The sequence below is a fragment of the Buteo buteo genome, chromosome 3 (assembly GCF_964188355.1).
Source record: "Buteo buteo chromosome 3, bButBut1.hap1.1, whole genome shotgun sequence".
Lineage (NCBI taxonomy): Eukaryota > Metazoa > Chordata > Aves > Accipitriformes > Accipitridae > Buteo > Buteo buteo.
This window is the reverse complement of record NC_134173.1, coordinates 11,930,716-11,951,246: the sequence shown is the minus strand read 5'-3', so window position 1 is coordinate 11,951,246 and position 20,531 is coordinate 11,930,716. Positions and strand designations below refer to the sequence as shown.

Sequence of the window (20,531 nt, the reverse complement as noted above, 5' to 3'; positions counted from 1 at the left end):
AGAGATGCATTCTCTAAGCATGGCCAAAACCATCTGCAGTCGTTTAGTAAGAGACAGGAGGACAGGAAAAGTGCTGTAGTCAAAATTGAACTAAAAACGAGGATGAAAGGAAAAGTGAGTGATGCTGGAGGCAGTTTCACAATAAAAGAAAACTGTCCATGAGAAGGTGTGCCCTGAAACCCACCTGCCAGGCTGGAAGATGAGTGGGAAGGTCCAGGTTATGACACTGGTCTCCAAAGATGTAAGATACACGAAACAAATCCAGTTTAATGGTTTTCTATGTAACAGCTTTGTCATGTATAATTCAGAGTGCTGAGAAGTGTTTAAGACAGGAAACTGTATGCTAGACATAGGAAAGCACAGTGCCACACAGAGTCCACAGGAACTGGAGGATAAGAGCCTTTCAAAGGCCAGATACTGGGTATCAGGGTACGAATACTCTTCAGAAAAATATAGACTAAGTGTTAATTGTATTGTTGCAGCAGAAAACGTGTTAGTTGTAAAAGCAAATTATTTCTAGGAATTCTTTATGTACTCTCTCACTATTACATATCACTGCACATTACAGTTACCTATCCCACCCAGTCCCCAGTACGCTGGTAACATATCTGCTTTACAATTAACTGACTCTCCATATAACAGACTTTGATAAAACGCTTAAAAAATTTAAGAGCTAAAAATCAAGCAACACCATCACTATTTATAAGTTATAAACCAGTCAGCACTTTAGTGATGAGTATCACTGTGCAACTTTTTCACAGCTACCACATTAAAAACCAAACATCCAATTAATTGTAAAACATACTTGTTTTGGGGCATCTGCGGAGGTGGTGTGAACTTCAGTACCTCGGAGTCCATTAGACTCAAATACCACTGTGGGAACAAGGGGGCTTGTTAACAGATGAACATTCAAGCTTCGTTAGTGTGTGTACATTATTTGAGACCATTACAGATTAACCACATTCAAAAAAAGACACCAGCTACTAGCCTGTGGCCGGAAAATACCAATTTACCGTAACACTTACTGTAAGAGAGTGTGCTAATGGCAGCCTAGGGCCACTGCCCTTTTTAATTCAGACTTCAGCGCTGAAGAAAGCAATCACTGACAACATTAATTATCAGTGTATGTGTAAAGGGACCCTCTTCTTGCATTACTTACCATTTGGCCTCTGTCATTTTGCATCAGATTGGCTTATGTATGCATCATTCACACTTTTCAGGAGGAACCCGCTAGTCTCACTGCCTCATGCAATGCTCAGGAGGTCTCTCGACACCGGTGCCTTTAGCTTCCTACGGCCTCAACCACAGACTGCGCCAGGTTAAAAATGGCTGGTAGGGATTTCCCATTTTAGGGCTGACCGGTCTGCGGAAAAATCTCGTTTCCCACAAAAATGTTCCTGTCAACAGCAACGACGAGGCAAAACAAAGCCTTATGTTGTGCTGAAAGGGGTACTTTGATTTCAATTTGTGCTGGTGGCAACAGAATTCATTAGCATATTCATTTCTGAGTACCCTACTCTCTAATTAAAATAAAACATTTGCAAACAGACTTATCTTAAATGCATTGCAATTTTATGGAGTTCGGGCGGGGATCAGGTAAGCAATATCCAGAGAACAAGAGCAATAGTCGTAAAAATAAAAAACCTGTCTATTAGATTTAGGTACTGGAATTACTTAGGTTAACGTAATATGTGAAATGTAATTCTTGGCATTTTTTTAGCCGGATCTGAAAGCAGGCAAGTGGGAAAGGCAGAAAGCAAGAGTGAGTGCGAAAAGGTACCTGCATGGGACCTCTGATGAGTCCTGAGGTGACTGGGTTGGGTAAAGCATTTTCCACATTCTCTGCAGACGCAGTCTCCTTGGCGTGTTTGTGTCCTGAGCATCCCTGTAGTCAGGGAGGGGGGCGGGGGGTGGGCAGGGAGGAGAGGAAAGTTGAGAAGAAAACATTATGCCAGAAGAAAACATCATTAGTATGTCTAATGTGTCATTATGTGAGGCTACCTTCAGGCCCTGGATGACAACTGTCAGCCTTCATCTAGGCACTGGCTGACAGGCCAGGCACACACAGGACTGCAAGAATGCATAAATTACATTGAATTAAAAAATGCTCCCCATGATGTGCCCGCACCAGGACTGGCATGTCAGGTGTGCGCTTTTCAGAGCAGCTGGATCCACTTCTCAGCCATCACCCAGCTTTGTCAAGCAGTACATCAGGCAAATCAAAGTGACTCCAGCGTGGCGGAGACAAGTCACATGGATAATAGGAAGTGAGTAGGACCAGAGCCCGACTGTCCCCCCCGGGCGGCAATACCTCAGAGACAAATGCAGAGCGAGCGGAGCCATCACAGACTGATCAAACCTTTCGCCCCTGCCTACCTGCCTGCCGGTGCTGCTTTGACCCCGGACCTCTGAGGCACAGACGAAAGACATCTGTGAATGAAAGTGTCATTCCGGACATTTTGAGCTGGTAGCAGCACAGCAGCCTTCCCCCAGCCCTGGGTAAACATGTTTTCTAGGCCATTAGCATTTGTGGAAAACCGCTCAAACCTCTCCTTTTTCTCCAAAGGTCAGTTTACAGCATCTGACTTAAAGGGCTGGTCTTTGTCTTTTTGCTGCTGATCAAAAAAGACACATTTGACTTTTATTGGGCTTTTTCATTATCAAAAAAAAAAAAAAATGTTTGAACATCATCTTTTCTATTTTGGTAGAACGCCCTCCTTGGAAGGAAAGAGTTGATGTTTCCATTTGCCACTGGAATACTTTGGCTTTTAAAGAAATTCTCAGGGGGTTGTCAGCGGAAGTGAAGTTTCAGCTTTTCTTTTGGTTTTTTTTTCCCTTGTTACAGCATCTAAAAAGAATAAAATTGTGAACAAAAAAGCGGCAACAAAAAAACTCCCCACAACTGAAAAATCAACTGCAGGATGCCAGAGGGCTCATCTGAAATACAGATGCTGTACCTGAAAATGAATGGAAAAGACAACGAGCTGCCATTTACTCTGCTGGTATGGCACCAAGTGTCCTGCTATGGTTTTCACCACAGCATATACTGAAAAGAAATGCCCAGCTGGGAAAAAAAAACAAACAACAAAACAAAAAACCAACAAACCCCACTCACAAATTGTTTTCTCTTTTTATAATAGCACCTCCTGCAGATGGCAGCACAGTCTGTATAATGTCGCTGAACACACTCACTCCCAACAATTAAGTTGCTGGCCGTCAAATACAAGATCGTGATTTAGGGGCAAATCCAGATTGCGTATACCCACACACACACACACCAAAAAATCCCCCAAAACCAAAAAACCCCCCCAAAACACATAAATTTCAATGAGAGCTTCACTGTACTATAATGAGATGGATTTGCCTTGTAAGGCATTCAAGATGAAAGCAGATTTTGTGGTCTGTTACTAGAATTTTCCCCTCACTCGCCAGAACTACAGCTGCAGGCTTGAAAGCAAAGCTGAGCAAAGCGTGTTGAGGGACCAGACGTGGCATTTGCCGGACCACCAGGCTGACTGCTGGACAGGCAGGGACAGGCAGAGCAGCTCCCGTGGAGCCTGCGAGACCTGGGTTCCTCGGGTGTTTTTTCTGCCACCTCTGTAAAGACATTTATTCACTCTATAGCCCAGGTCTCCCTCTGTGGAAGGTTAATACAGTTGTCTCAGCAGTCATCACTGGCCTGATCCAACAGCCTTCATGGAAACACTGCTCCCACTCGAGTCGTGCGTGAGGGAAGGCTGAGGATGCTGTTGCAAGCCAACATATCCTGTACAAATGCGAAGGTGAGCAGGTTCAGACTTTCATCTAACCCCTCCCTAGCACTCACTTCATGGTAGTTATTTAATAAGCAGGTAGAAAAAACAGATTGCTTCCAGGTATTTTTGCCATTGTTGCATTTCCTAAGGAGCACCATAAGGCTTTTGATAGTTCAGAGCTTTGAGCCATGGGCATCATTTCGGCAAGGCAATACCCCTTTGAGTCATCACTGAGTTATCCTATATGTGAACAAAAGAGGGTGGATGACTACAGGTGTTAGCAAATTAAGGTAAATGAATGCGACTATCTGAATGGGAGCTCCTGCGAAATGGATGCTTAAAGCTGGTCTCAAAGGAGCCCCAGGGAAAGAGTGCATCTGCTGCCATTACCCTTCCTTTCCTAATATGGCGATTTATGTAAATACAATGAATAAAATAAATAACCACTATTAAATATAACAGTAAGATTCTCTCTACAAGCATTTGGGAAGACTGGGCAGCGTGAAACAAACCTAGCCTAAGCGCAGCAAGCTTTGTGTTTGCAGCTGTATCACAACAGTACATACAACTCCTCTCTTTTCCAAGGACACACTGGAACAAACACAAATGTAAAAGAAAAGATCTCAGAAATAAATCTAGTCACTCTAAAGGAAGTTGAACACTGCACTACCACACACTAAAATATTCATTCTAGTGTGATCCAAGATGAGGTTATATACCAAACACCCAAGTAAAGTCTATGGGGAACATTCAATTGGGAAAAAAACCCGTGACAAATAGCATACCTAAGTGGGATTTTTGGTTGTCCTTTATGTCATGATTGCCATATTCACATTGCCATATTAAGACTAGATTGTATGATGCGTACTGACTCAGAGGACTCAGTCTAGGGCCATGTGTTATTTCAGACAAAGTTAATTTACCCTCCTCTATTCACAGTTGGTAGGATCTCGTTCCTTTTGCCTGCAGCCACTTTTTATTTTAGTGCTATGAAAAACAGCCATCATGCCAATTGGTTTGGAGAACCATCAACAACCTGGAAGTTGTATATAAAATGAAGACAAGCTACATAAAAAAAGAGGTTTCAAATTCTGAAAACTTGATTGCTGTAACACACTTGGAATGAAAGAAGAGATTTCAAAGCAGAGATGGGCACTAAATAACTTCTAGTTAAAGTGTCTCTGGAAATCACTGCCCAGCAAAAACATTTTGGCAATAAAATCCCTCTTATAAAAAGCAGGTAAATAGAGACCTCCTTGGAAACCCTGCCCCTACTTTACTTTGCCCCAACAGTCCTCATGGTTTTTCTGGTGCCTGGATTCACTAAGCCAGCACCTAGTTCCTGGCTTTTAGTGTTTCTCTCCATCCCTCTTAATATGGCTGGGAGCTCACTGGATCAGTAAGATTTCTCTGAGCAGGCTGACACAATGTAGTTTTAAATAACATCAAGGAGGGCACCCATGGGACGGTGCCCCAAGTTGATGCTGGAACAATTAATTGGTATTTAGAGCTGGAAGCAGGCAGGGAGAAACTTTAGACAACATTCCTAGGCACTGGGATGGCAAAAGCAAAGTCGGCTGGACAAAAACAGGAACAATGACCCTGCAGAAACCTGCAGAAACCAAGCCTTTCCTCCTCTGCTTCCTTAACAAAAAACAGGAGCCTGATGTTAGTTACAACCACCATGCAGCCTCTAACCATCTGCGAAATGATCTACTCCATAAATAACAGTCGGCTCCTACGCAGCATTACTTTTTAAATGATTGAGCAAAACTGACAATGGAGTGGCTGAAAGGTGCACCTCATGGACTATTTCAGAGAGATTTTGCCTTCCTGTCTCCTCCAAAAGGCCTTCCACCAAACACTCTGGCTCCCTCCTTCCCTCGCAGCTGCGAGAGCAGTCAACTTGCACACACCTTCTGCGCACTAGACCATACCTGTCCTTAGACTACCAGCTTCCAAACGCCCTGGGTTTTGTCCCACTTGCAAAATGGGGTCACAAGCTCCATTTCACACATGCTTTTGACAAAACAGAGGGCATTATGTCAGGTGAGGGCACTACAACACCGGTCCGGAACGCGTGCTCTTTCCATGTGGAGTTCAGTTCTTGCACAACTTCTACAAAGAGAAGAAGTGTATAAAAAAAATGGAGTGGTTTACAAATGGTGAGAGCTGGGACTATGTCTCACATTCTCCCCCCCTACACACACAGACACATCTCAAGAGTAACGAATCAGTGTGATTTTCAGTTTCCACTGAGACAAACTAATTCTGGCAGATCATCAGAAGAGTATGGTTTCAAATGCAAATACATAGGTTTCTTTTTTTTTTTTTTTTTTTTCTTTTTATGTGGCAGTTGACTGCCAAGAGCCAGAAGGAGAGCTCTGATACTTTTTTAGTCCCTGAACTTTTAAACTGGCTGTTTGCACAACTGCCTTTCCTGCTTACGTGAATTAGCAGGCATATATTTGGCCCTATATCTCTTTTTAATTATAAACACACAAACAGATCAAAAGAATAATTTGAAAAATACGATAGCAGTCTTTGATATGGACAAGGAAGATCTTAAGACTTTTGTCAAGAAAGACAAAGGACACTGACAAGTGATTATCTCTCTCTGTTGTTGGAAGACTTGTTTGCAGACGAAATTGAACAAAACCTCCAAAATAACATCACAGATAAGCCCCAGAGGATGTTTATTTTGCCCGAAGCAAAAAGATGATGATTAGTGCCAGCACCAGCATATCAGGGGGATCTTTCCGTGACAGCACATCTGTGTAACTTCAGCCTGTTTGAAGCGAGGGGACAAAGAAACAGTAATACTCCAGGTGGAACCAGATACATTTAACCTGCGACAGAAATGTCACACAGTGCATGAGGGGGGATGCTGCAATGTTAGAGATGGGTAAACAAACCTATTCAAGCCTATCCAGAAATGATAAAAACAATGAACTTGTAATCCCAACCGTTAAAGGGAGAGAAGGAAGAAAGTGTGAAACAGCGTGTCGTGGCTCCAAACGAGGCAGGAACAAGCAAGCCACGTCCTCGGCTATGGAAGGGCTTGTGAAAATCTTACCTGCGTGATCCAGGACAGGGCTGTTGGCACCGCAGGTTTGGTACAACGAAGCAAGGTCCTTTGGAATGTATGTTTTAAAGATATTTAAAACGTCCAAACGTTTCTCATGCCCGTCTGATCCCAGATCCTGTTTGCTGGAGTGTAAAGCCGGAGAAACTCCCGCGGCGCTAGGCTGGGGCTGCAGCAGTGGACTCGCTCGTGCTCCCGCTGTGCAGTTTGCCAATGTCCTCATCTCATTCCCAGCCTTCACGTGAGAATCCCTCTGAGGCACCGATGGCTCTTCATGTTTAGTGTACTGCTCGCTTTTACACAGAGGATGATACTGGGGCAGTGGGTTGAATTTGGCCTTCATGGAGTCGGATGCACAGTGCTTACCTGGAGGGGCAAAACTAGTACTTCCTTGGGGAACCATGTACTTTTCCACTTGCTTACTGTTGGTGGGCTGTGTGCTAGGCCTGGATATGACCGTCTGAGTAGGCGTTACACTTCTGCTGTAGGCTCCCATTTGCATAAGTTTGGAATTTGCTTCGTATTTACTTTTTTGTTGTGCTGCTATGCCGTATTGCTCCTGGGAATGGTTTAACTTGGGCTGCCTGTACCCATCCAGACCTGATAAGCGTGGACCACAGTGGCCGAAGGCATGACTGTCCTTGGACTGATGTGTACTCCCGGACTTTGCAGCCATCCCAACAGAAAGAGAGCTGCTTTTGGATCCTGGCAATGCACTTGGCACTTGAGTGCGTGTAAATCTGGCAATGGGCAAAGGCTGGCATTCCTTACCGCCGAGAACAGGAGGGGGGCCGGTACGCCCACTCCTTGCCAGAAAGACCAGGTTGTTTTTAATACTCTTGAATCCATTCTGTTGCACCCAAGGGGGGACCATCGAGTTACAGCTGATTTTGTGCAAAATTCTTTTGTGCATCCACAGGACTTCAGGGTAGTAGGTCTTGTGACTGCAGAAAGGACATGGGTAGACAATTAAAGCAGCCTGCAAGGATGTATTCAGATTTTTATTGCATGAATTATCCCTTGTTGATTTTTCACTCAAATCGAGTGGAGCTACCTCTTGAGCTTCAGCACCTTTTTCTATCAGAGGATGCTCCCTGTGCAAGTCTAGCAAATTTTCTCTAGAGCGACTAGCCTGCACTTCAAGTGACGTTTTCAAGTCCATGACTATGTTTGAAGATATCTGGCCCACACCCGAAGCAAAGCTAGCAATGCGACTGGAGCAAGGAAGCCCTTGGCTGTGGTGAAATGCTGGCATCTTTATGTCTGCAGAACCTTTTGGATCTTGGTATTTCGAAAAGGGCTCCTTGATGACACTCTCCAGTGCTGACATCAGGGTAGGATTCTCTGGTTTAGATTCCCTGGCCTCATTTTCTCTGGCATTGCAGCTTCCCAGTTTCGGGAGTTCATCCAACTGAGATGTTACCATCGGGGTTTCCTCTTCAGAAAAGTTGCAGTGGTATGGCTTTTCATCTGAACGGGACAAACAAAAAAAACACCATTGTCATTTTATGCAGAAAGGATCCCAAAAGACAGAGCAGAATTCAAGATTAGAGTAAGACAGGAGAAAAATCAAACTTTGGTATTAGTATCGTAATGACATGCTACAGACTGTACTGTATAAGCAAGAAAATCTTGAAAGAAGACACAACAGTTCAATTTACTTTCAAAGATGACTGCGAAGTCTGGATAAACTCTCTAATGCTGCATGGTCATGACATTTTGAAGAAAGAACAATTCAATAATATGCCCGTGTTAAAATTCTGGGACTGCAAGAAAAATAAACAAATATGCAACCATTTAATGCTTTAACAAAAGCAAAGATAATGGAACCAGATAAGACTGACCTAGTTAAAGGTCTGTCAGCGCTTCCATTACAAGCCCTGATTTTCAAAGGGTTTATAACTCGGCAATAAAAATTGGCTCCACACAGAAACGAAGCATATAAGCAGGTACAGCATACAGAATAAACTGCTCACTTAAGAGGGACTTTTGCAGTGGCCAAGTATAAAAAATGAGTTATGGAGGATGTAAATTTTGAATTTTCCATCCATTTGTTTAAAGCAGATACATTATTTTTTCTTAACATAAGTTTACATTTGAGTCAAACTTTAGGAAAATTTTATGACCACTCAATCCACTGAGAGATAAAGAATTCCACATTTTCGGCCATTTAGATTACAGAATTCAAACCAGACTTCCAATTCTCCTCATTTTCTTCTTTGCTTCTCATCTCTCCAGAGTAAATTTATCTACCTAACACATGTCCTGGAAAGAGAACATACTGGGCAGTAATTAAAGCCATTTAGGGTGAAAGAGAAGAGTAGGATTTGTTTGGCTCAGAGCATGACTACCTCTGCCCACTCTCCCGATGCCGATCTCTCAGAGCCACTGAATCCCTCCAAATCAGATCACAAATCAATTCCACCGAGATTTTCGTCACAGCAGTAATGCTTACTGCACTGAATCCATTTAACATGTAACTGAATTGAATCATCTGACAAACTTTCAGTTTCAATTAACAAGCAGTTAATGAGCCACTGCCAGGCAAGTGTAAGGAGACCATGCTCCATCTAAAATGTCACCAGTCCAAAGTGATCACCGCATCCATAGGAGGGGTGAGAATGGGAAAGGAGTGAACTGCTCTAGAGCTGCATATCCTCTCACATCAACTCATAAAAGCCAGCACTTCAGAAAATCAAGTGCTGTTCCTTAGTGCAGCGCAATGCCACGGGCATTATTCTGCATGGAGCAATGGAAGAAGCATGTCTCCGGCTGGAGTTTCACTGCAAATAAAGTCTACTTAGCCTCGCCTTCAATTCAAGCAAAAAATTCTTAAGCTTTTGTTTAATTGGAGGTAATCAGGTTAAAAATAACCCATAGATTTGCAGCCTTGCAGGGCTGAGTGCTCACTCAGCTAAGATCATTTTCCTTTCAAACTCTCTAAGGGGGTAAATTTAGGGGGGAAAAAAAACCCACAGCCCAGAAACTTGTTTTTCCTGTGTTGCAGGGAGCAAGGTTTTGGGAAAGCACATGCCCAGCACTACTAGCCAAATTTACAGTTTGAAACAAAGACACTGCATGCAGCGGTGAAACTTGACACTGCACATCTGTGTTATTTTCAAAGCACATCTGTCAAAGCCCAAAATATTTGTGCTCTTAAATAAGATTTTAAGGCTTCTCTTTGTGATCACAAGGAGTGGCTCCTTTGATCATCGTAGTAAATAATAAAGCAAAGCAAAAACAAATCATTCGGTCGTAGCAGTACTCGGCAGAGACTGAACCGACCTACTGGCTAGGCTGAGCAGAGAGGGCAGAGGCGGGAGGTGGGGGCTCCAGCCACCCCGTGGCCCACCTGGGCAGCCGCGATGAAGGGGCGCATCGGCAGACACCCGTGGCTCCCAGGTTGCTCTGCATACCTCAGAGACCTCTTGATGCTTTCTGACTTGGGTCAAAATCTGCATAACGTGCTGTTTCAGCCAAGAGGACAAAGTCGAGCATGGGTTAGGTCTGGGCTTGGTCTTTAGGTCTGGACCCTTCAGTTCAGATTTCTACTTGGGGGGGGGGGGGGGGGGGGTAGGGAAGCAGAGAGACAGACCACAGTCCTGTGTGCCCCAATAACCACGGGTATAAAGCCTGGGACTGCAAACCTCGAGGTGGCTATAGTCCATTTAGCCCTATTGCGTTAGGACAGCCATCAATAAAGAAGGGATCTTCCAGGTGGAAAATGTAGCACAGAGTAGGAAAGTGACGAAGACATTTCTGAGGTGTATCTAGGCCTGCAGTTGCCACAATGCTGAAGGCATACGCTGTCAGTACAATATATGAAAATTCATAAGGTTATTACAAAACATAGCTTCTAACACCTCTTCGTAGCGTCTTCCTAGATTCAATTCCTCTGATGTCTCACACAAACAGTACTGAACATACTAGGAATAATTTTAAAAGCTTAGATCATGAGCCTTGGTAGCAATATTTGTGTTAATTACTCAAGCTGCACTTCCAGGAAAAAAAAAAACCAACAAACCAAAACAAAACCATACCCCTACCCCTCTTTCCCAAGATTTGGATGGACAAGCATTTCACCTGCAGGCCTACTCATACTTCTTCACCAGCACAAAGCACAGCCTAAGCTTTTCCCTAGCCCCATCCTGCTGCTCTCCACCAGGGAGCCAACCCTCCACATATCAACAGCCCAGCAGAAACGCTGCCACGTGCCATCCTCCCCATCATGGGTGGTGGTCCAGGCTGGGCTACGAGCAGGTAGCAAAAGCCAGGACGGAAGAGAGGACACAGGCAAGAGTAAGAGGAGACAGTAAGCAACGCAATAATATAGGCAGAGCTTTTTTAGAAAAATAGATGAAATTTATTTCTGCCTGTTCCCAGCCGCTTGCCCCAGCTGAAAAGGGGTACCAACAATCCTTTTAAATCACTGGTATAAAATATTGCTCTAACCAGTGCAGTGCAGGCATTACTGTCACCAGAAACTTTCAAGATTTTATTACGGCCAGGTCAAAGCAAAAAGCCATGAATGGGATGCCTTTTGCATGATCTCCAGGGACTATAACTCACATTCCCCATTGAAGGAGTTCTTGGCTAAGTATGCTCTCACTTTTTATCCTACAGTCCCTGTCATGTCCTCATGTTTGTCTCAATTCCTTTGTTTCTTACCCAAAACAGTCATTTACCTGTTGTACTTAAGAATGAGAAAGGTCCTTTTACCACATCCCTGAAGTCTTAAAAGTTTTTCTGTGTCACGGATACCTGGCCAACAGCTGAAGAGGAGGAATTTTACAAGGTGCCCAGCTAGGAGGTGGCTGCTGATGCAATCTCGTGCCTTCAGTTTGGCCATAGCTGCAAATATCGATGGCATTGCAGGCCACAGGAGAGCAAAGCAGGACGGCTTGAAACACAACTATATGCAAAGCCATGGTCTAGAAACACAGGAACATTCAGGGATTCAACCAGTTCTTCAGAAATATATCTAATTGTCATCACTTAGTTACATATCTTACACAGGCAGATAAAAGCGACTCCCCTTCTCCCCCCACACACATCCCTCTTCTCTCTTTCTCCCCCTCACACACATAAAGTCCACTTGTTTTCCTCCCCAGCTCTGTTTCTCCACACAACCGAATTTCAGAACGGGCTGCACAGCTGTTTTAATTCATGAGGCTTCCTATAAAGTAAACCAGGCTACAAGCCTGAGGACAATGAAACCGTGATTTCTATTCAGAAGAGCAGAACAGGCTAGAAATTGGCCCCTTTTCTGGCTAGCATTACAGCACTAGGAGTAGAAGGGAAAGGAGCAGATGTGATGTGTTTGATTTTTAGTAAACATTTGATAGTGATTTGCACTTTGAGATGAATGCTGTGGCTCGATTCGAAAAGTGGCTGCAAATAAATCATGATAAAAGCAAAGGATAACATTGGAAGAAGGTGCAATATTGCAAAGACCTGTATTAGGTCCTATTTCACTTGGTATTTTCTTTAAAGATCCAGAAGAGTCTCTAGACAGCATGCTAACTCAAATCTCCAGGAAATATCGCATTTGGAGGAGCTGCAAAAATAACGGGGACAAGGAAATAATGCACAGGGACTTAGAGAGAATAGAAATGCAGTCTGAAAATAATCAAATGAGATTCATTCTGGAAAAAAAAGCAGGCTAAGACAAGTGAAGGGAAACGATCCAAAAAACCCATGCAGTGAGAGGGTGAAATCTGGGAAGCAGCAATGTTGAAAATAACAGATGTTACAATAGATGGCAAGTTAAATATGAGTGTACTAGGTGAGGTTCTTCAGCTTAGCTTTCACAAATAAAAGTACACATTTTAAAAATAAAAATAAAACTACCCCTCTGAAGATGACACTTACATGATGGCCATGCTGGTTGCATTATTTTTATATATATATAAAAACCAAAATATATATACCATAGTAATGTGCACTATGTAAAAGCCCGCAGTAAGCACAATACACTGGGACATGGCAGGTGAAAAAAGGCAAAAAGCAGGTTTGCAGCAGAAAATCAAGGTCTTTTATCCTGTGAAAGAAAGGTCCAACAAAAATATTCCATTTCCCCTGACTATCTGTGCAGATCTGCAAATACGGAGAAGTCAGGAGGAGTTCAGAGAACTTCAACTGAAATGTAACCGACCAGAAAATAAAGATGAAGAGTTAAGTGTCCCTCACACGGCTGAGGGAAGATGGGAGGGCGACAGGCCAATGCCTGCAGCCTCTCCAGGAGCGCCAAGCTCCAAAAGACAGAATTATATCATCCTGAGCACTGGAGTCTATCACAACAATCAGATATAATTGCACACAGAAAAACTCACGATGAACAGAATTAAAACCCCAATTATGTGTATTTGCAGCTTATGGAAAAAATCCAAAGGGAAGAGGTGGAACACCACTTGGACTGTAAAACCTAGATGGACAAAACATGGATTATCAATGCGTGATAAAAATCCATCCTTTTCACGGGGAGGCAGAAAGCATGACTTACTCCTTCCCTTCACTCTACCAGCACAGCAAACCAAAACCCCTCGTAAGCCAAAAGCCACACACTACAACTGCATTGTACACTTATGCCAAAACCAGCCTTCCTTTCATCCTGATTCCCTATGTGGTTAGCTAAGGAAAGGACTCCCGGAGCATTCAACAGTGCGCCCGTGACGCTCCTTAGCGGCAGGTTTATCATCTGAGAGTAGGTCGTGCTGTTCAAAGAGAGCTGGTATCTGTTTTGCAGAGGATGGTTTGTCTTACACCAGCCATGCTCCCCGTTCTAGCTGCCCGCGTGTCTAGTTTTTATACTCCACATGCTCTCCGGCACCTCGCCTGCCTTCTGCTCCAGCTGTGTCACTCGGCAGATCCCCAACATGGTGGCAAAGCGGGCGCGAGGTGAGAGACAACTCCGACAAACCCTCTTGGGTTTTCTTACAGCACAAGGCCAGATGCCGCAATGAGAACTGGGAAGAAAAAGTTATGCTGTTTTGATACAAGATCCAGCTTCTCATCTGCAAAGCTCATCTTGCTTTACACGTTGTTAGATGTTTTCAGACGCAGCTACATCAAGTCCCCAGTAATTCAGAAAGAGATGACCGAGGATTAGACTAGAGTACTCAGTACTGCAGGACGGGGCAGGCTAGCAGGTAAGAGGGTGATACGGAAGGGTAGAAAGCACACAGTCAACTAATATCCCTGCTTCCTCTCGGACTAATTTTAGAATTGACGGTAAGTGTTTTTGGCTGAGGTTTGAGGTTTTTAACAGGCCAGAAACCCAACACAGCTCTTGAGATTGAGATGCTGGCTGATACAGATGGTTTATCAGACAGCAAGCTCACCCTGCCCCGCAGAGGTTTCACTTCGGCTATGCGAGGGGGAAAGAGGAGTAATGAGTCCTGCACCACAGCCCAGGAGTGCACCGAAAACGAGTCCCAGGTGCCCCAAGAAGTCCTGCCTTCATCTGGTCATGAGCGAGGTGTTTCTGGTTTATACCGCACTGCTTTTCCTTATTACTCTTCAGCATTTTTTTTTCCCCCTATTTTTGTTGCGGCTAGATGTCAGGCAGGGAGATACCCTTTCACTTCCACGCGATCAGCTATACATTTCTAACACGACTCTACCTCCATCCCTAGCAAATAAACCCAGATCAGGGGTTTACCAATCAGAACTATCAACCCTTTGGTATAGTTTGCATTCATGGTCTCCATTCTCCTTTTCTGAGTCTAAACCTTACAGTTCCTAAAATGACTTTTCATTGACTTTTTAATCTCGGAGGCGACAATTTCAGGACAAGGATGCATGATGGCAACTGTCAGCTTTCAAACAAGTATTTCTTGGGAAAGGATGCCGACTACGAAAAAGCATGATCTCACAAGTAGAGAGAGAAGAACTGCAGTTTTGTGTCCTTGTTTTTTGGGGAGTGGGCCCAGGGAGGGAAAATTATTATCTGACCGAAGCAATTTTAATTCTTTTAGGCACCAGTAACAAAATTTAGCTTTTTTCCTTCCACTCTTTTCTTCCCAAACTGTACTACCGCTGTTGCCACGATGATTAAATGACTAATGCTTGGAGCCCTAAATTCAACTTTCTTTATGATCATGCTATTTTTCAGCTGTTTTTCTTGCACATTTGGTTTCAAGCTTCCCATACGGATTTATTCCAAAGTCCCGTTTGCTTCATTTCACTAACTTTACCCTCTGCGATTTCTAACTTTACCTGCAAGTTACTTTCTACCCTTTCTGTTGAATGCTTAGAACAGCGTACTGCCATGCCCCCAGCACGCAAACAGCTGAAGGACCCCGTTAAATTGTTCATTTCCTTCCCTCTACAGAACTGGGGGACACTGCAGGGGACAGGCCAGCCGAGCCCACCACTCCTAACACTCCCTGGTCTCCATTTGACTAATCTCTCTGGCATTGTCCAGGAGGACACCTGCTGCTTGTGAAAACAAAACCCACTGAACTCTTACAATCCGGGCAGCAAAAAACATGAATAGGCAACCATCAAACTAATTCAATAAAGTTTGTTCAGTTCTGGACTGCACATGTTCAGGTGTTTGAATTATTTTAGATTATTATTGTTATTATGATCAGAGATAGCGATTGCATTAGTTTTGCATTTTGGAAAGAATCTGGAAGGTCACCAAAGTGATTGGGGAAAAAAAAAAGCACAAAACTTTTAGTTGATTAAATTTGAAACTTAACCTTTAAGATGAGTGAAATCTGAGTCTGAGAACAGTTACGGTATAACACACAAAAGACCCCTTTCGACAAGGTATTCCCTAGCTCAGTAAAATTACAAATTCCTTTGCACAGCAGAAATGCTTTGGAGTTATGTCACACTTCAAGGATCACTTTTTTTAAAAAAAAAAAAAAAAAAAAAAAAGGGAGGCCTGAAACCATCCCCCATCCACACAGCCAAACATGCAAATGCCAGTAAGGTTACTGGAATTTCAAGCACAATTATAGAAGAGGCACCAACAAAGTATCTGAGGAACTAGGTGGGAAAGGGTATCAGGTCCAAAATCTGTCAGGCTGAAGAGCACGTTGTTAGGTACCAGAGGCATAATGAAAAATAAGCCTGAAAGTTCACAGTGAACTTCTTCCTCTCCAGTTACTTGCATACAATTTTTCCTTGAAGAATATTTGGCTTTGTTGTTATCTAAGGTACCGACACTACAAGCCTCCCAAAGGCCAACTGGCTGCAAGAGCAGCTCCACGTGCAAATTACTCCACTCTCCCCTCGCGTAGTATCTTTTCATCACCCTCAGCTTCACACAGGTGCACATCAAGTGCAAAAAGCTTTGTGCTGAAGCCCAAACACAAACCCTCTTCCAGCGCTGGGTACCTTGGGATCTGTCTCCCAGGTATCAGCCCTTCCAGAGTCAACACAGACTTTATTTGAAGGTGAAGCAAGGAAAGCATCCACGGCAGAGCACATAATGAAGTGAAAGTGCACGTGTGGGTAAAATGGCTGCTGCTGGCAGCGCGCCACAGAGACGATACTTCCAGTGTTCACATCTCTCTGCACCTCCTCAGCGGGCTTTTTTGTAAGCCATTATATACACGGCGCATAGGAATTCTGGGCAGCAGCAGAGCTAGTGATGACTTACCAATGCTTTCACCTCTGTACTTCTCACAGAGGTCTGTGAGGGTAATCTCTGCCCAGCAGCAGGGGAAAAGCCCCACGAAATGATATGTACTTATTTGCAGGTGAAGCTGTAGCTCCTGTTATCAGAGTATTTCCAAGTGACTTTTTCACCCTTCATCCACACTAGCTTGACCCAAGGGTATTTAAGACTTCAGTGGGGCTTTTGCCAGCTGAGAAGAAAGCTTGTCCTTTAAATAAAGAGCTGAGGGGAGGTGACACGAGTTATGTCCAGCCTCATACAGCAAGGCTGCAACTAACGCATCCAATCCCCATGCTGTTGCTGCATCCTGCTTGCGCCCCCAGCACAGCCCCTTCTGGGACTCGGGACCAGACTTTCTGGTCATGCCCCACAGTCCCTCTTTGCCCTCTGAGCTTCAGGAGCATCCCAACGTCTTCCCGTCTCACACAGGGCTGCTCCAACTACAGCTGGGCAAAGCACGGTGCCGAGAAACCAAAGCGAGTTGTCCACGTTACGCGTGGCTTTTGCAACTCTGTCCCCAGCTCACAAAACTTCAAACCCGCTTTTCTTCCTTTAGGAAATGTAACGCCAAAGCACGTAAGTGGATGAAGAAGAAAGGGTCCATCAGTCCCACTCATGGACTGAACTGGACCGAAGGCACTACATTGACTTAAAACGTACAGGCACCTTCACAGTGCCGCATCACCCTCTGGATCCTGAAAAGTGGTGAGGGAACAGTAAGTACTTATCTATAAATTAGGGGTAAAATAGAGGGAGAGATGAATAGGTACACAGGACCAACACAAAAACACTTGCAGGGACTGCTTGCCAAAATGAAAACTGTAGAATTTGGTATTGCCTTAAATGTTGGTGCTCATAATATACTTAAAGAAAATTATGGGATATAAAACCCCTGGAATGCTCTGCAAAATTAGGAAGTGATTAGGCCAGATGATACCAGTTTGACTCTAACACAGCTCTGTCGTAATTCCAGAGTTAATAGCAATACAGTATGAACTGGTCCAAAACCTAAGCAGAGTACTTCCAGTACAGTCTGTAGCTGCTAGGCATTTCTCTGTGTGTGGCCCTGCCTGTGAAGTTTGGTGCAGGTAGAAGGAGGAAAAAGAAAGAGCGTAAGGCCATTAACACAGCAGGATACATAATTAAATTTGAGAGGATTGGATTTGGGTAGGGGCTGTTGTGGTTTTTGTTCTTTTTTTTTTTTTTTTTTAGTTTAAGGCACAGAAAGAGAATTGCAATTGGTTTTGATGCATCAAAACTACTTGCAGAGGAGACGGAAAATTATGACTCAGATTTTTTCTTTTTTTTTCTTTTTCTTTTTTAATAACGAAGTGGCAGCCTGCCTGTACATTCACTCCAAACATAGACCCAAACAGTTGTAAATCTTCCTGGAGATTTTCCCTTTCGTTCCAACAGTCAGACTTGCCACAATGTCTGCTCCAGAGTCTTCTTGACCACCACCTGTTCCTCTTCTTTCAAGTGCATTAAGGAGAAAGGCTTTCCAGGCCAGGACTGTGGACTGGCAGTCACCCCACACAGCTTAACATTCCTCATCCAATATTTCATTTCTCCTATCATTTGTTAAGCGTGGGTAGCGTATTGCCATACATCACAAAGCCCTTTACTAGAGCTGCTCAGGCTAAAAAAAGAGGGTACAGCTGTGCTGTAGGCTAGCATTCTGCAGAAATACCTAAGCTGCAGCCAGCAAGCCCAGCGTGGTGACAGAGGTAGCACAGTTATGGAAATAAGGAGCTCTGCATGACCTAATTTACCTTGCTTCTCCTGCTGAAGGCCACACTACCATGGCTGGTGGCTCTGTTCACAGACTTAAGGTAGTCAAGGACCTCTACTGTGCATGCCAGTCACATCAAATACAGTGGCACATCACAGGAAGACGAACTCAGATTAGAAGTACTACAAGTATTTAAAGATTCACTAGTTTACAGTACTTGGACAGAAAATCTGCTTCCTTGTGTTAATAACTTTTTTCACGCTTTCAGCGGAAAGAGGACTTTGGAAAAAGAATGGAAGAAATAGGGCTGCAATAGGAAAAGAAGCAAGTCAGAAGAAATCCGAGACATAGGCTGGACAGACTGAGCTGTCATCACTGGAAACTGGACGCCCTTGGTGAGGGGTGACATTGCTGGACCATAATTCTCACCGTTACGTGGTGCCATAAGGATGCGGCAGGACAGATGAGGGACTGAGCCCAGAAGGGTGTGGAACGTGCAGAGTTTTCTCAAGGTAGAGGAAGACTCTAAGCTACTGAGAGATCAAAAGCTGATTTGAACAGCTCTGCTCTGGATGGACCAAAGGGAACCAGAGCTCCTAGGGAGGATGTGGCCGCAGGCACGAGGGCTGCCTCTGCCCGCTCGGCCGAGGTCACCGACTCCGTACCAGCTGCAGCTGAACTGCACCCAACGCGCTGCGCAGGGGCCACCCAAACTGCAGCCCTGAGCCAAGGGCCTCAAGAGAAGAGGCTCGAGGTCCTGCCTGCCAGAGCCAGCTTCCAGCCTCCGGCTCGCCATCGGTGGCGTTTGCTCCTATTGACCGCGCAGGGCAGGGGTATTTGCAGGTTGGCTAATTGGTAGGTAAGTAGCCTTTCCTTTCCCCTTCCCTTTCTTTCCAGTGTCCTCCCTTGCTCCTTTGTGTAGGAACAGAGGAAACGGTAACAATAACTATGGGAGGCACTTCCAGCAAAGTAAATGGCCTTTCAGACCTGGCTTGAAACAACTCTGTGACAGCCTTAGGAAGATCACTAAAGACATCAGCCATTTACTGGCAACTTCCATAATCCCCTTGAAGAGCTAATAGACAAAGCAGGCTGGAACCTACCACCACCAGCACGGCAGCAGAAAGGGCAGCTGCCTGCAGGCGAAATGCACTCTAAAAGGGATTTGGAGTTTTAGCATTTTTCCTGACACTTTTCCTTTTATACCGAGAGGTAAATTTGAGAGCTCACGAGAGCACCAAAGTTCTGGGCTCCCTTAAATTCTTACTTTTTAAAGTCTCACTAATCGGGAAAATGAGTTAGGGAAAAAAATAACTTTTAAGATGTAATTTAAAAGATAAAATAAAAAAATTCCAGTATCTATTCATCTCTGGTGTATAGGCTTCCCATTTCAAAAAAAGATGAAGCCTTCTGTTTGGGAAGGAAGTCAGATGAGAATCATCCCACGGCGCATGATGTAGCTCAGAAAGGTCAGGAGACAAGGGGATATCTCAAAGATGTATTGAAAAAAGAACCAGCTGTAAACGTATTTTAACAGATCTTTCAAATAATAGAAACATTGTTATGCTAAAGGAGGATGGTGAGGAGAAATCAAATCCATTTGAAAAATAGCAATAGCAACACATCACTTCTAAAATAAGCTTCAAAGAACGAAATAATAATTCTGCACCTGTGAGTCATGATTATTTGTATCGCTCATTTTAATAAGTAAAGAGCTGTGTTAAAATGTTAAAACGTTATTAAATACTGAAACTAACTATTGCATATAACACATAAGAAGCTTCCCAACTTTACCAATTAGCACCAAGGTTTAAGCTTTAAATGCAGCAGAAGCAAAAGAAACGCTGAAAAACACTGCCACAGGCTGGCTTAATTTGGAATTTCTCCTTTTCAAAAAGATTTTTTAAAAAAAAAAAAAAAACAAGCAAAAGCAAGAAACCAAATACACACACCCAAAAGGGCTGGAAAGTACTTCAGATTTTTTTCCTTTCCCCAGCCCTCATTCTATTAGGTACCTTACAAGCGAATAGGAAAGTATGTTTAAGGGCAACTTACAAACTTGGTTTGATAGAAAAGAGCTTCTACACATGTACTTGCAGCAGCCTGCAAACACCATTTTGGGCGAGAGGCTCAGTTAACCTGACCGATGTCTCTTGCCTCCATATTGAGAGCAAGCCCCTAGTAAGCAGCATGAAAAAGCCATGCGCCTGCCACGGGATTAACAAAGGATCATTTTAAGATGTCAATGATCAGCTATCCATAACGAGGTGTCCTTAAACAGGAAGATGCCTGCCACTTCAGTGCAAATCTTTTCTCCTCAGACACGCA

General features: G+C 43.9%; 1 protein-coding gene across 1 annotated transcript in view; it reads right to left on the bottom strand.

Annotated features, from left to right (window-relative positions):
• The window catches only part of ZNF516 (zinc finger protein 516), a 102,771-nt gene that overhangs the window by 6,721 nt on the left and 75,519 nt on the right, over positions 1 to 20,531 (bottom strand). The window contains exons 3-5 of the mRNA XM_075022866.1: positions 6,832 to 8,310; positions 1,781 to 1,885; positions 806 to 873 (exon numbers count right to left, since the gene is read on the bottom strand). Of these exons, the coding sequence (XP_074878967.1) occupies positions 806 to 873; positions 1,781 to 1,885; positions 6,832 to 8,310 (1,652 nt within the window). The remainder of the gene's footprint in view (positions 1 to 805; positions 874 to 1,780; positions 1,886 to 6,831; positions 8,311 to 20,531) is intronic.